Genomic DNA, 17,106 nt, shown 5'->3' on the forward strand with positions numbered 1-17,106 from the left:
GTATCACTATTGGGCATTTTACAGGAGGCCAATCCTGTTGCTACTCTCCAAAATGGGAATTCATTTTCACAGTTTGTAAAAAGCCGTTGCTTCCTCACGTGCTTCAGGCACAAGTAGGAATCTTTTTTAAAACCTATGCCGAGGAAAAGTTGACCATAGCAACCAATCAGATCGCTTCTTTCATTTTTTAAAAGGCAAAATTAAAGAAACAATTTGATTGGTTGCTATGGGCAACTAGTCAACTTTTCCTCAGCATCAGTTTTGATAAAGCTCCCCAAAAATCTGTTGCTACTCCCAAAAAGGGATACTTTTAGGACCATTTGAAAAAAGCTCTTGAATCTTTTAATGCCTCTGTGTACATATAAAAGCCTTCAGGCATTTGTATGCAAATAGGGATAATTAGTGGACATTAATTATAAAAGGCATAAAAAATCTAGTGCAGTGTGTTTTTTATTCAGTCTGTTAGTTATAACTGGGTACCATTCATTTACCCATAGCCGTACATGTTGTCTTAACTTTAAAATTACCGTACTTTTACTAAAAACAGCTTAGAGGTCCATAGATACATTTCTAGGTGACCCAACAGTGCTATACAGGGCTTTCAGACAGTGTTTTATACACGTTTTTGGGCTTTGGTAAAGTATAGATACAAAGAGAATTAGTTTGCTCAGAACCAGAACTTGCCAGAGTTCGGCAAACCGGCAAAACCAAACTTTTGTAAAGTTCGCTCATCTCTAATTATAGGCATCCTTATGCTTCAGGTTTCCATTGACACGTGCCTGAGAATATTAAACTTGGATACTCAATATGTTAATGTCAGAAATCAGTATCTGTGTAAATAAAGCATACATTTGTGCTATCTGAAATCACTGCAGCCTGCATAAATGTATTTAAATTAGCGTAAATTCAGTTATTGCAGAGAATATTAATTTGCATATCAGTTCTTCACCTGGAATAACTTGGTACATTTTTAGTGTAAAATTCATATAATTTTATACTCTATATAATGGTTTACAACTCTACTAAATTATCTACATTTTTGTTTTAAAGATAACGGGGGCATCTGTGGCATTTTGGTGCAACATGGCACATATTTATTTTCCGCGCATGCAGCAGCTGGCCAGAATTTACTAAGTCCAGCATACTGTAATGTGCAACATTTTATTGGCATTTGCTGCACAAAACCACACATAAAATGTATGGAGGTAAGAAGTGCTGGAACACGTTAAGTCCTTCCCGCTATAGGTCGTAGGGGTACATTATAGAAAGGGGTGATCGTAGCTGGATTGTGATGCCATCACACTCCGTACCATGCAGCTCCCAGCTGGTATCGTCAGCTAGTGGCCAAAGCATAAAGCCTGCAGCTTTGATCACCGCTGCTAGGCTATTAACCCTTTAGATCCCGCAATCAAAGTTGATCGTAGGAGCTAAAGTACGGTACGGTCTATGGGCAGTTGGTTGTGTAAGCTAATCAGGATCACTGCGAGGTAATTGCTGGGTCCCCAACAGCTTACATGACAGTCAGAGGGTTTCTACCTGCCTCTATGCTATCTGATCTCATCTCTGCTGCTCCAGCCTGCTTTGGCAGGCTAGAGCAGCAGAGTGCAGATAACATGGAACAATAATACACAGCATTAGACAGTATTAGCAATCTAAAGTTGCAGGTTATAGTCCCTTATACGTTAGCAATCTAAAGTTGCAGGTTATAGTCCTCTATAAAAAAAAAATTGTAAAAAACTAAATAAATTTATATATGTAAACAAACCCTCCGGATTCGCCGGTGACCCGACCCCATAGTGTGCCTCCAGCTTTATCTCCCCCCCCCCCCACTCACGGGAACCTGCAAGTCGCATCGTACACTCGCAGTATACTCACAGACATAACGGAGCAACCGCAGTGTCTGAGTACACTGTGCATGCACATTTTTTATGCTAGATCTGTTGTTTGGATCAGCACCACTTTTGCATATTTATGCAATATTTAATTACTTTTTATTACATTTTTTATGGGATGTGATGCAACCAAAAATAAGCAATTATAGACAGTTCTTAAAATGGACAGAGGTGTCAGCAGAGAGCAATGTGGTCATGATGTCAGCAGAGAGCTCTGTGTTCCAAAAAGAAAATCATTTCCTCTGTAGTATTCAGCAGCTAATAAGTACTGGAAGGATTAAGATTTTTGAATAGAAGTAATTTACAAATCTGTTTAACTTTCTGGCACCAGTTGATTAAAAAAAAAAAAGGTTTTCCCCCGGAGTACCCCTTTAAATACCCTTAAATTTTTTTTTACAGAATAAGTATGTTTGAAATGCCCTATAACCTTCTAATTTTTCAATATACAGGGCTGTTTTAGAGCTCATTTTTTGAACTCTGATCTGTAGTTTTTATTGGTACTATTTTTATTTTATTGGAATGCTGTTCACCGTGTGGGATAGAAAGCTTATATGTATTTTTAAAAACATTTTTTAATATATTTTTCACTTTTTAAGCCTCCAAAGGAACTATTAATAGCACTCATTAGATTGTTATTTACTGTTCAGTACTATCAGTGATCTTCTTGTACAGCCTGGCTCTCCAGGCTGCACAAGAAGCACAGTCATCTTAAACGCCAGAGGGAGGTGAGGAGACCTCCGTTGGCCATTTGAGCCTATCGGATCCCCTGTGATTGCACAGCGTTGGTGTCATAAGCCCACCAAATCCTCAGTTTTCACTATAGATATCATTGATCACGGCATCTATAGGGTTAATGGTGGACATCAACTAGATCGCTGATGTTCACTATAATCGGTGAGCCCCAGTTGCTGATAGCAACCGGAGCTCACCTGCGATGTAGTAAGCACAATTCCTGTACTAATTTCATAGCCGCACCATAAATGTGCAGCACTGTGCAAAGTTACTAGCTGCAGCGCCGTACATTCACTGGTTTTCAGAGGGCTAGTCCAAAGCTTAACCTAATTATCTTTCTTTTAATTGCTTCCAAAACATAGAAGTAAACATATATCCATTTTAATGTGCTTTCCTATAAATAAGTGTACAGTTACATCCAGTGGATGGCAGGAAGAAAAAGGACTGTTCTTGCAGAATCAGTGTCACGATTCGGCTTCCAGGTAGTGGATCCTCTGTGTCAGCGAGGGATTGGCGTGGACCGTGCTAGTGGACCGGTTCTAAGAGGCTACTGGTTTTCACCAGAGCCCGCCGCAAAGCGGGATGGTCTTGCTGCGGCAGTAGCAACCAGGTCGTATCCACTAGCAACGGCTCTACCTCGCTGACTGCTGAGAAGGCGTGGGACAGAAGGACTAGGCAGAGGCAAGGTCAGACGTAGCAGAAGGTCGGGGGCAGGCGGCAAGGTTCGTAGTCAGGATGGGTAGCAGAAGTTCAGGTACACAGGCTTTGGACACACTAAACGCTTTCACTGGCACAAGGCAACAAGATCCGGCAAGGGAGTGCATGGGAGGAGGTCAGATAAAGGCAGGGAGCAGGTGGAAGCCAATTAAGCTAATTGGGCCAGGCACCAATCATTGGTGCACTGGCCCTTTAAGTCTCAGAGAGCTGGCGCGCGCGCGCCCTAGAGAGCGGAGCCGCGCGCGCCAGCACATGACAGCAGGGGACCGGGACGGGTAAGTGACCTGGGATGCGATTCGCGAGCGGGCGCGTCCCGCTGTGCAAATCGCATCCCCAACGGCCAAGACAGTGCAGCGCTCCCGGTCAGCGGGACTGACCGGGGCGCTGCAGGGAGAAAGACGCCGTGAGCGCTCCGGGGAGGAGCGGGGACCCGGAGCGCTAGGCGTAACAGTACCCCCCCCCTTAGGTCTCCCCTTCTCTTTGTCCGGTAACTGCCTCCCCTGGGATGAGGACACCGGGAAAGAATGGAGGGTTTCCTCAACGGCAGGCAGTACAGCAGGAGTGGGAATGGGGAGGGAGGGCAGAGGGCGAGGCCTGGCACGGGGCAGTGTGACACCAGGACGGGGGCCATGGGGAGGCACAGAGGCTTGCCTGACGGGACTGGGAGGGGGGGAGAGGCACTTCCTGTGGCAGGCAGAGTCCCAGTTCCTGATCTCCCCGGTGGTCCAATCAATGGTGGGGGAATGAAGCCGGAGCCAAGGCAGACCGAGGAGGACCTCAGAGGTACAGTTGGGGAGAATGAAGAACTCAATCCTTTCGTGGTGGGGTCCGATAGACATCAGGAGGGGTTCTGTGCGGTAACGCACGGTGCAGTCCAATCTGGCTCCGTTGACCGCGGAAATGTAGAGCGGTTTGACGAGACGGGTCACCGGGATGCTGAATTTATTAACAAAGGACTCCAAAATAAAATTTCCAGAGGCACCGGAGTCCAAGCAGGCCACGGCTGAGAGGGAGGAGTTGGCTGAAGAAGAAAACCGCACGGGTACCGTGAGACGTGGAGGAGCAGACTTGGAACCAAGAGACGCCACACCCACGTGAGCTGGGTGCGTGCGTGCGTTTCCCAGGCGTGGAGGACGGATAGGGCAATCCACCAAGAAATGCTCGGTACTGGCACAGTAAAGACAGAGATTTTCTTCCCTACGGCGATTCCTCTCTTCCTGGGTCAGGCGAGACTTATCCACTTGCATGGCCTCCTCGGCGGGAGGCCCAGGCGTAGATTGCAACGGATACTGTGGGAGAGGTGCCCAGAGATCTAAGTCTTTTTCCTGGCGGAGCTCTTGGTGTCGCTCAGAAAAACGCATGTCAATGCGGGTAGCTAGATGGATGAGTTCTTGCAGATTGGCAGGAATCTCTCGTGCGGCCAGCACATTCTTGATGCGACTGGATAGGCCTTTTTTAAAGGTCGCGCAGAGAGCCTCATTATTCCAGGATAGTTCAGAAGCAAAAGTACGGAATTGTATGGCGTACTCGCCAACGGAAGAATTACCCTGGACCAGGTTCAACAGGGCAGTCTCGGCAGAAGAAGCTCGGGCTGGCTCCTCGAAGACACTCCGGAGTTCAGCGAAGAAGGCCTGGACTGTGGCTGTGGCAGGATCATTGCGGTCCCAGAGCGGTGTGGCCCAAGACAAGGCCTTTCCTGAAAGAAGGCTTACTACGAACGCCACCTTAGACCGTTCTGAAGGAAACAAGTCCGACAACATCTCCATATGCAGGGAACACTGAGACAAAAATCCACGGCAGAGTTTAGAGTCCCCATCAAATTTGTCCGGCAGGGACAAGCGGAGGTTAGGAGCGGCCACTCGCTGCGGAGGAGGTGCAGGAGCTGGCGGAGGAGATGGTTGCTGCTGTAGCAGAGGCAGAAGTTGCTGTAACATGGCGGTCAACTGCGACAGCTGCTGTCCTTGTTGGGCAATCTGCTGCGATTGCTGAGCGACCACCGTGGGAAGATCAGCGAGACTTGGCAGCGGCACCTCAGCGGGATCCATGGCCGGATCTACTGTCACGATTCGGCTTCCAGGTAGTGGATCCTCTGTGTCAGCGAGGGATTGGCGTGGACCGTGCTAGTGGACCGGTTCTAAGAGGCTACTGGTTTTCACCAGAGCCCGCCGCAAAGCGGGATGGTCTTGCTGCGGCAGTAGCAACCAGGTCGTATCCACTAGCAACGGCTCTACCTCGCTGACTGCTGAGAAGGCGTGGGACAGAAGGACTAGGCAGAGGCAAGGTCAGACGTAGCAGAAGGTCGGGGGCAGGCGGCAAGGTTCGTAGTCAGGATGGGTAGCAGAAGTTCAGGTACACAGGCTTTGGACACACTAAACGCTTTCACTGGCACAAGGCAACAAGATCCGGCAAGGGAGTGCATGGGAGGAGGTCAGATAAAGGCAGGGAGCAGGTGGAAGCCAATTAAGCTAATTGGGCCAGGCACCAATCATTGGTGCACTGGCCCTTTAAGTCTCAGAGAGCTGGCGCGCGCGCGCCCTAGAGAGCGGAGCCGCGCGCGCCAGCACATGACAGCAGGGGACCGGGACGGGTAAGTGACCTGGGATGCGATTCGCGAGCGGGCGCGTCCCGCTGTGCAAATCGCATCCCCAACGGCCAAGACAGTGCAGCGCTCCCGGTCAGCGGGACTGACCGGGGCGCTGCAGGGAGAAAGACGCCGTGAGCGCTCCGGGGAGGAGCGGGGACCCGGAGCGCTAGGCGTAACAATCAGCATCAGATACTGTCTGTAATAAACAACTTACTTCCATCTGCAAGAGCTGGGAATGGAGATAGTGGTTTAGATATCACATAGTGATATTGTTGGCTTACACAGTGCAGCACATACTATTATTAGAGAATAATGTAGAGGTTTTTGTGTATGCCTTGTGGTTACCTGTTCAGCTGATGTAGCAGGCATGAGTTTGGCTCCATGCTGGTTTGCAATTTCACACTGAATTGATATTTTAATGCTGTCTACATTTTCCATGACTCCATGAAGGGCTAAGGGTGTGGCGTTTGATCACTGCACCTGTTGATCTAATTATGCTGCTGGTGCTGGATTGCATCTAGGTGAACTCATTAGACTCATAAGTGGGTTGAGATCAGTTGATATTATGTGCAGTTTTGATGCATTTTATTTCTCAAAGTGCATTTTCTTTTTAAGAAATACTGCCGTGAGGCAAAAGTTATTTTACCTGTAATCACAATTGATGTGTTTTATGAAGATTTTAAACCTTAAGGCAATTTTTTTTACAGCATATTGACTATCTTTTTTCTGATTTTCAGAATCGTGGTAAAAATAAAAAAATGTTACCATGATTTGGACAATTGTGATAAAATATCATTATTTTTGCCACAATGTTGGGGAAATCACAGCAAAAACAGAAATGACACATATTTGTAAACACAGCCTAAGGGTATGACTACTATATATCCTGATCCCACAAAGATAGCATATGGATGGAGCTGGGAGGGCTCTGGAAGTTATCAGGATTTATCCTGGAGCGTGATCGGAAATGCTTTAAAGGGGTACTCCGCCCCTAGACATCTTATCCCCTATCCAAAGGATAGGGGATAAAATGTCAGATTGCCGGAGTCCTGCTGCTGGGATCTCTGCTGTGGCACCCCGCTATCATTACTGCACAGAGCGAGTTCGCTCTGCGTGTTATGAGAGGCATTACAGGGGCTGGAGCATCTTTAGGTCATGGCTCTGCCCCTCGTGACATCACGGCCTGCCCCCTCAATACATGTCTATGGGAGGGGGCGTGGTGATGGGCGGAAACATGACATCACGCTGCTCTGTCCCCTGTATCGCCCGTCATTACACACAGAGTGAACTCGCTCTGTGCAGTAATGATAGCGGGGTGCTACAGCGGAGATCCCGGGGGTCCCCAGCAATGGGACTCCGGTGATGGTAACACATCATGTAATCTACTGAACTGGCTTAACTGGCTTAATGTAGAGATGGCACAATGTAAGTTAAGTAATATAAATGTAAGCAAATCTCCAGGGCCAGATGGATTGCACCCAAGAGTTCTTAGAGAGGTAAGTTCAGTAATATCTGTACCCCTGTTCATGATATTTAGAGATTCTCTGGTGTCTGGTATTGTGCCAAAGGACTGGCGCAAGGCGAATGTGGTGCCAATCTTCAAAAAGGGCTCTAGGTCTTCCCCAGGAAACTATAGACCGGTAAGTTTAACGTGCATTGTAGGTAAATTGTTTGAAGGACTTATAAGGGATTACATACAGGAATACATAAGGGATAATAGTATTATAAGTGATAGCCAGCATGGGTTTACTAAGGATAGAAGTTGTCAAACCAATCTAATTTGCTTTTATGTAGAGGTGAGTAGAAGCCTTGACCGAGGAATGGCTGTGGATATAGTGTTTCTGGATTTTGCTAAAGCATTTGATACTGTCCCTCATAGACGTCTGACAGGTAAGTTAAGGTCTTTGGGTTTGGAAATTTTAGTTTGTAACTGGATTGAACACTGGCTCATGGATCGTACCCAGAGAGTGGTGGTCAATGATTCGTACTCTGATTGGTCCCCGGTAATTAGTGGTGTACCCCAAGGTTCAGTACTGGGCCCGCTGTTGTTTAATTTATTTATCAATGATATAGAGGATGGTATTAACAGCTCTGTTTCTATCTTTGCAGATGACACCAAGCTTTGTAGCACGGTACAGTCTATAGAGGATGTGCATAAGTTACAAGATGACTTGGATAGACTAAGTGTCTGGGCATCCACTTGGCAAATGAGGTTCAATGTGGATAAATGTAAAGTTATGCATCTGGGTACTAATAACCTGCATGCGTCGTATGTCTTAGGGGGGATTAAACTGGCAGAGTCACTGGTAGAGAAGGATCTGGGTGTACTTGTAGATCACAGACTACAGAATAGAATGCAATGTCAGGATGCTGCTTCCAAAGCCAGCAGGATATTGTCATGTATCAAAAGAGGTATGGACTCAAGGGACAGGGACATAATACTCCCCCTTTATAAAGCATTGGTATGGCCTCATCTGAAATATGCTGTTCAGTTTTGGTCGCCTGTACATAAAAGGGACACTGTGGAGCTGGAAAGGGTGCAGAGACGCGCGACTAAACTAATATGGGGCATGGAACATCTTAGCTATGAGGAGCGATTAAAGGAGTTACAGTTGTTTAGTCTTGAGAAGAGACGTTTAAGGGGGGGATATGATAAACGTATATAAGTATATTAATGGCCCATACAAAAAATATGGAGAAAAACTGTTCCAGGTTAAACCCCCCCAAAGGACGAGGGGGCACTCCCTCCGTCTGGAGAAGAAAAAGTTTAGTCTCAAGGGACGACACGCCTTCTTTACCATGAGAACTGTGAACTTATGGAACGGTCTACCTCAGGAACTGGTCACAGCAGGAAAAATTAACAGCTTTTAAACAGGATTATATACATTCCTGGAACAAAATAACATTAATGCTTATGAAGAAATATAAAATCCCATCCCTTCCCCAATATCGCGCACACCCCTACCCCTTAATTCCCTGGTTGAACTTGATGGACATATGTCTTTTTTCGACCATACTAACTATGTAACTATGTAACTATGATCTGACATCTTATCTCCAATCCTTTGGATAGGGGGATCAGATGTCTAGGCGCGGAGTACCCCTTTAAGCCATGTTTTTTTCTATGGGTATGACTGATGATCACATGGCTATGCTATAGTAATTAAACACACAGATGCAGCTGTGCTGAAATAAAACAAACAAAAAATGATGCTGTACGACTAGTGTTAAGGCCAAAAAAAAAAAGACTGATTCTTAACTGACAATAATGTTTTGGTATTCTGAATATATCCAAATATTACTGTATTTAAGCAGAAAAATATTTACATTTTATCTAAAGTTATTTAAAAAAAAGGCTGTAAATTCACCCAAAATGGTGCAATTAACCCCTGAAGGACTCAGGGTTTTTCTGTTTTTGCACTTTTATTTTTTTCTCCTCACCTTTTAAAAATCATAACCCTTTCAATTTTGCACCTACAGACCCATTTGATGGCTTTTTTTTTTTTGCACCACCAATTCTACTTTGTAATGACATCAGTCATTTTACCCAAAGATTTACCGCGAAACCCCCAAAAAAATAATTGTGCTACAAAAGTAAACAAAAAAAAAATGCCATTTTGTAACTTTTGGGGGCTCCCGCTTCTACGTACCTGATCTTTGTTCTGTAGGTCCATACAATTAAAATGATACCCTACTTTATATAGGTTTGATTTTGTCTTACTTCTTAAAAATACATATAGAAATGTCCTCTTCTGACCCCTATAACTTTTTTATTTTTCCCCATGGATGTTTGAGGGCTCATTTTTGTAACATCTTTGTTTTTATCAGACTTTTTGATCTGTCCCATACAGCCAAGGTTGGTCATCATAGTACTCATCGTCGTCATCATTATTGTCCTTGTCCCCTATCCCTTCAGCATATTCCATCTCCAAATCATCCCCCACAGGTCTCACTTTCTCCTCCTCAAGAAGAACATCCATACTATTGCCAGCCAGATGTGACCTTCCTCAATTTCTCCTTCCCCAATCATTACCTTGAGCGTTTGCTCAAGAAAGAATATCAGTGGCTTAACATCATTAATTCCACTGTTGTCCCTGCTGACAAATTTTGTTGCCTCTTTGAAAGGCTTAAGCACTCAACAGGTGTCTCTGATCAGCTGCCAATGCCTAAACCACACTGGCTCCAAATATTGTCTGTCTCCTGCATTAGGAAGTCTGTCACCACTTTGCATGGCTAGAACAAGCAAGCCAACATGTTTAATGTGGTGTTTCACCACGTTAGAACATTGTAAATGAAGTAGTACTGAGGAAGACCAATTTGGCACTGTAGGTCAAGGAGGGCACATTAAAAAGCATAAGAACAGTTAAACCAAAGGTAAACTTTCCTGCTCATAGCCAGCTCATCCCTGACACTGACACCATTTTTGACAACAAGATTTAGCACATGTGCCATACAGGGAGAGTGTGTCATGTCACCTAGAAGCAGCACTATGTTTGTGCTGTTAGCGGCAACCACATTTCCTAAAGGGAGATCACAACCAGAGAGCCAGTGTGAAACTTACTGTTGCAAACAGGGCATTCATTCCTCCATTGTGTGGCTTTTCTTGCCCAGGCTTAGAAAAATGCAACATGGCAGCAATTTGACTTTGAACCAATGAAATGAGGGGGAGGAGAAGGAAGGTAAGTAAGATGTCCATGGAGGAGGACCTAGAAGAGAAGGAAGAGGAAGATTGGTGGCAGGTTTGAGAAGTTTAACTGGATTGGCGCAACCATGGCGGTTTCACTATTATTTTCTGGTGTCGTTGCGGTGAAGCCTCAGATGGCAGGATGTTAATCCAGCGGGACATAAAAGACATGTATTGGCTATAGCCATGGTTACTACTAAAAGTATCTACCATGTTATGCACTGTGCTGCACACCAACAACTGCATTGAGTTGTCCACCCTCTCCGCCACATGAGTGTGCAAGGCTGGGTTGGCTTTTTTAGAAAAATAATATTGAATAGGTATGCGCCACTTGGGCTGGGCACAAACCATAAGTTGCTTAAATGCTGTGGAGTCAACAAGATGGTATGGCAGCATTTTAACCACCAACATGGCACTACAACAAGGTGACTGGGCATATACTGTTGTTTGTAGGACATAGATTCCCCAATAGATAACTGACAGGATAGAGAAAGAGGAAATGACAGTGATGAGGACATGACAGAAAATGTACTGCCTGTGGGCGAGACCTGACTGTTAGATAGATAGGAGGGATCTGCAGCAGAAGGGACAATGTTTTCCTCACATTGTGGGGCATCTCGACTTTCCAATGTGGCCTTGTGATGTTGCACCATGTGCCTACTGGAGACATAGTTCCTATACTCGTACACTGGCTATAGCTTTCTTTCTGTTTGCAGAGATGGTACAGTGCCACACTTTCTGCATCTGGTAAGATAGAAAAGAGGTTCCACATGGCAAAATACCAGGTACACCAGCACCTTACTGTGCCCCTCTGCTGAAAAGTTTTTCTTGAGCCTACAGATGAAGCTGTGTCACTAACACTATTCTCCTGCTCTAGACATGTCAACTCTCCTCACCCGGTTCCCATATCCTGTCCAACACTACCTTGTAAACTGTCCCACTCGTCCCCATCACTCCTCACTGCATGAACGTTTGATGTCTGATCATAAGCTCCTTGCTCCCCCTCAGCATATCCACCATGATGCCTTACAGTATTTCCATCATAGCAACCACCACCAGTCCCACTAGTGTTATGTTCAACCTCTTCTGCAACACACTCCAAAAGTTAAATGTCCTTACACAACTCCTTCTTGTGGTCAATGCTATCCTTCTTGTTAGCACTAGAGAAGTGAAGACTGAGATGATAAAACAGACTGTCTATGATGGACATCTCCACAGCACCATGTAACTGTGGACAATAAAGCATCCACTGACACATGGTCAACATCGTATCATTAAAATCTGCTTCCTCCTCCTTAAACAAGTCAGTCCACAAGAGACCTACTATCCTCTGAAACCACACAACCCCTGGAAGACAGGACAAACTTTGGCTTGCAGATGAGGCCGCTACATCTACCACAATGCATCTGGCTGCTGTTGCTTTCTGTACCGGCGTTGGTTCTGCCACCAACATTCTAAATGGCGGAGGACATAGCAGGAGTGATGAGCAATATGCAATTTTTCCTCATTACAGGTTAGATTATTAGATAGATGAATAGATATATTTATCTATATGATAGATAAACAGATGTTAGATAGATAGATAGATAGATATAGACAGGAGAATACAGCAGCACACTGCTAGCACAAAGATACAGATAAAACATGAAATGCTATATTGCTACAATGCAAAAAAAATGAAAAAATGGAGGTATTTTGCTCACCATTTGGCCAAATAGTTTGGACCATCCCACGGTGGTGGGATGGCCCAAACTATTAGGCCGAATGGTGAGCAAAGTACCTCATTTTTTTTTCATTTTTTGCATTGTAGCAATATAGCATTTCATGTTTTATCTGTATCTTTGTGCTAGCAGTGTGCTGCTGTATTCTGTCTATGTATATTTAGTCTAGCAGCGTGCACCTGTATGCCGGTTCCATGCAGTAGTTTGGTACCAGTGTGTGCTGGCCAACTTGTCCTTGTTTAGATAGATAGATAGATAGATAGATGATAGATAGATATTAGATAGATAGATAGATAGATAGATAGATAAGAGTTAGATAACAGATATAAAGATAAATAGATAGAAATATATTAGATAGATAAATAGATATAGAGATAAATAGATAGATGGATAGATAGATAGATAGATAATAGATATTAGATAGATAGATAGATAGATAGATAGATAGATTAGAGTTAGATAACATATAAAGTTATATAGATAAATAGATAATAGATAACTAGAAATATATTAGATAGATAGATAAATAGATGGATAGATAGATGATAGATAATAGATAGCTAGATAGGGAGAGAGTGAGAGAGAGAGAGAGAGAAATGAGCAATACTTATTTTTCCACCAGAGGTTACATCCTATACGTCTTCCCTCTGCTCCATTGATAAACTGATCTCTGCTCCATCTGTAGCTGATCATTTGTCAGGGTACATATCAGATGATGATATGTTCAGAATAGAATCTCAGGATAGATAGTAACAAATAGGCTGAGAAGACTTAGGTGTAGATAATGCTATAACATTGTGACTGTGTACACCCCATCATATTCACTTGCTTTCAGATTAGGAATACTTATCATTTTCTTTCTCTTAGCCTATACTTCTTAGAAGAATCTCAGGATATACAAGGGTTAAGTGTTCTCCCTGTGCTTTGGATCAGACACTAAGCACTGAGCAGCGTACCATATCTCTTCTCAATCCAAGCAGCAGTCACAAGAGCTCAGTATACATAGAATATACAGATACAGTAGTATCAAGATTCATTGACAAGGAATACTCCATGGACCCTGCTTGATGAAATGATAGATGGACAAGAAGTGCTGTTTCTTCCCAACAAGTATAGAAATAGGTTTCCAGCTATAAAATGTGCTTTTTACTGTGCAGCATCACTATAGCAGACATTTCAGCACCATGGAGCTCACGTTCTCTCTATAGAGACACAGTAAATAAACAGCATCATAAAAGCAGGCTCCAGGCATGGTGACACCAGTATCCTGACACCAGTCATCAATGTCTCCTCTGTGTAAGCATTGCTGAGGCTACCTGTCTGCATAGAGGGAGGGTAGACGTGCACCCTGTGGGCTTTCCCTCATCCCCCTCCTTGCTGTGATGTCACAGGATTTTTCCTAGACATTGGAGGAACTCATTCTATAAAAGCCTAGTACAGGCTGTCTATGCCTTCACTTGTTCTCTGCCAGCTCAGAGGAACTTAGGAAGAAGTTCAGATCCTCTACATGCAGCTGACTTACCTTCCTGGTGCTCAGTAATGGAACTATGGAAGACATTTCTGAGTTGACTTGATGATGGACATTGTCTTGACCTTGTCATTCTTAGACTGATCATCTGAACTGTTTGAAGACTTTTTATTTGTAGAAGGGACAACAATGACCTCCTCTCCAATAAATGTGACAGCTGAGGATGGAATGGGGATCTTTGGTTCCCTTGGAGAAGGCTTGCTGTGGCAGAGGAATGGGACTCCTGCTAATGTGACTTCTACCAATGTGACTTCTACTAATGTCACTTCTCTGGTTCCTCACAGATTTGTGCAACCTCCCTGGCGTATCGCCCTATGGTCATTGGCTTATGGATCAATGGTGGCCGTGGCTGTTTTCGGGAATATCATTGTCATGTGGATCATACTGGCTCACAAAAGAATGAGGACAGTCACAAACTATTTTTTGGTCAGTCTGGCTTTCTCTGATGCATCTATGGCTGCTTTTAATACCTTGGTGAATTTCATATATGCTCTTCACAATGAATGGTACTTTGGGGAGGCATACTGTAGATTCCACAACTTCTTCCCAATAACAGCTATCTTTGCCAGCATCTACTCCATGTCTGCTATTGCTGTGGATAGGTGAGTTAGCCAACACAGGTCCACTTGAAACTCTGTGTCATTTTTATGGGGCAAAATTGTCATTGATATTGTTGACATCAACAGTTCAAACCTCAGTTCATTTTTGACAGATGTTGTTGGATTTGTCATACCTATTTATAACATTTAGATACTGTACAATAGGAGTATTATAGATGGTATTGTGCATGAATGGTAAAATACATAAAAATGTTATTATTAATAAAAAAAAAAAAAAAATATATATATATATATATATATATATAGATATAGATATATATTAGGATTTAGATATATTATCTCTCTCTCTCTCTCTCTCTCTCTCTCTCTCTCTCTCTCTCTCTCTCTCTCTCTATATATATATATATATATATATAACTTTACTATTGTAAACTAAAGCAAGTATGTAAAAAAAATTATATGAAGATTTACCATTATTTAACATATGTTAGCATTTTTACCAAATACCAATATTTGTCATCAATGTGGTCACATGACTAATTAGATTTAATTGCAATGTCATCAAACAGGTGTCTACAATGTCAGCCTAAAATATTATAAATATATATATATACTGAGAGTTGTAGTTTTGCAACAGCTGGAGGCACCCTGGTTGGGAAACACTGACCTAGCTAAATAGGGCTGACTTAAATAATGTGTTTCTAACCTATGGAAAATAATTTTCTGTTGAAGCCAGAATGATACATGGATCCCAATATTTATTATATACTATGCATTTGTTTACAAAATAAATAGCATTTATAAGTTCCTATTGAGATAGGAATTCATGTAGAAATATATAGAGGTCTTCTATATCTTTTACTGTCTTTTAGTAACCTGTAGCAGTGGCTTACCTTACCATGCATTAGCGTACAACATGTGCATCCCACTAGCAGCTGCAAGCATATAAGCGCATGCTCGCCGATAATCCACTTTGTCCCTGTCAAACACTTTCCAGACAGTTGATGTTGAGATGCAATTTTAGATATAACAAGTGCAGATTAAACTGTGAGCTAAACAGATGAAGTGGTATTACAGTTCACGTTTGTTTTATGAATGAACTAAAAAAAAAAAAAGGTGGGCAAACACAATCTACTGCGTTGCAAAGCACGCCATCTGTTTATTTTTCATGTGGTACTTGATACATCCTTAAAATATTCAACAAATATGGCATTTGCCCTGATAAAATAACTCAGAGAACCGTCACAAATAATAATTATTATTGTTGCATATAGCTCCAGCCATATCTATATGGGTTATTTCATCTTTAAAGGGGTTGTCTGGCAAAACAACCTGTATATGATGCCAAAACGTAAAATAAAGCAACTTACTAATAAAGTGTTGTTATCTAAATTGATCACTCATTTCACCCATTGCAGTTCTGCTTTCTTCCTGTCAAGTCACAGCCTGAGTAGCAGCTCGGCCCCACCTCCTTTCCTTCCCCTAGTGTCAGCCCTTTCTCAGTCACAGTATTGTGTGTCTATAATTATAGCTGAGAACAGGGCTCCCACCATTGGAAAAAGGAGGGGGCGGAGGGATGGAGCTGCTCAGGCTGTGACATAACATCACAGCTTACAAGAAGAAACCACGGCTGAAATGGGTGATTTGTTAACTTTGGATAATAACACTATATTAGTAAGTTGCTTATTTTTACATCTTGACACCTTACACAGGTTGTTTCTGTCACCGGATAACCCCTTTAAATAGCATGATAGTGAAAAAGCGTCACTCCTTTCTTCTCTACTGCAGAAGGCAATATTGGGAACTTCAGACAAACTTCACAAAATTAAATTTTATTACAAGACAGAGGCAAACATTACCGTATTTTTCACCGTATAAGACGCACTTTTTCTTCCTCAAAACGGGGGGGGGGGGGGGGGGAAAGTTGGTGCATCTTATACGGCGAATACACACCTATTGCGGAGGTCCCTGCGGCCATCAACGGCTGCGGCCATCAACGGCCGATCGCAGTGATGCCCTGTATTAACCCTTCAGATGTGGCGATCAAAGCTGACCGCCACGTCTGAAGCACAGTGACACTAACCTGCTCAGTCCGGCTGTTCGGGACCGCCGCGGTGAAATCGCGGCGTCCCGAACAGCTTACAGGACACCGGGAGGGACCTTACCTGCCTCCTCGGTGTCTGCTCCGTGTCAGGATCCCCTGCATGGCCGGCGCTCTCCTTCGACGTCATCACATTGTCGCGCACGCCGGCCCGTCATCCAATAGGAGCGGTGTGCGTAGCGACGTGATGACGGCGAGGTGATGACGGTGACGGAGAGCGTGGATCCCGGGGAAGATAACGTCCGGAGCGTCGGGGACACCACGGGGACGCGGCAACAGTGATGGAGCGACATCTAGGGCAGCGGTGACGAGCGGTGACGGGTCTGGAGCGGCGGGGACAAGTGAGTATTACCTCCTATACCAGTGGTCTTCAACCTGAGGACCTCCAGATGTTGCAAAACTACAACTCCCAGCATGCCCGGACAGCCAACGGCTGTCCGGGCATGCTGGGAGTTGTAGTTTTACAACTTCTTCAGGTCTGCAGGTTGAAGATCACTGTTGGGTTCAGAATCTTTTTTTTCTAGATTTTGCACCTTTAAAATTGGGTGCGTCTTATATGCCGGTGAGTCCTGTAGGGAGAAAAATAC

At 43.9% G+C, this 17,106-nt stretch overlaps 1 protein-coding gene across 1 annotated transcript in view; it reads left to right on the forward strand.

Moving 5' to 3' along the window:
- Nucleotides 1-13,795: 13,795 nt before the first annotated feature.
- Nucleotides 13,796-17,106, forward strand: part of TACR3 (tachykinin receptor 3) — a 196,021-nt gene continuing 192,710 nt past the window's right edge. The window contains exon 1 of the mRNA XM_056566298.1: nucleotides 13,796-14,460. Within this exon, the coding sequence (XP_056422273.1) occupies nucleotides 13,988-14,460 (473 nt within the window). The 5' untranslated portion in view covers nucleotides 13,796-13,987. The remainder of the gene's footprint in view (nucleotides 14,461-17,106) is intronic.

This window comes from Hyla sarda, chromosome 1 (genome assembly GCF_029499605.1).
Source record: "Hyla sarda isolate aHylSar1 chromosome 1, aHylSar1.hap1, whole genome shotgun sequence".
Classification (NCBI taxonomy): Eukaryota; Metazoa; Chordata; class Amphibia; order Anura; family Hylidae; genus Hyla; species Hyla sarda.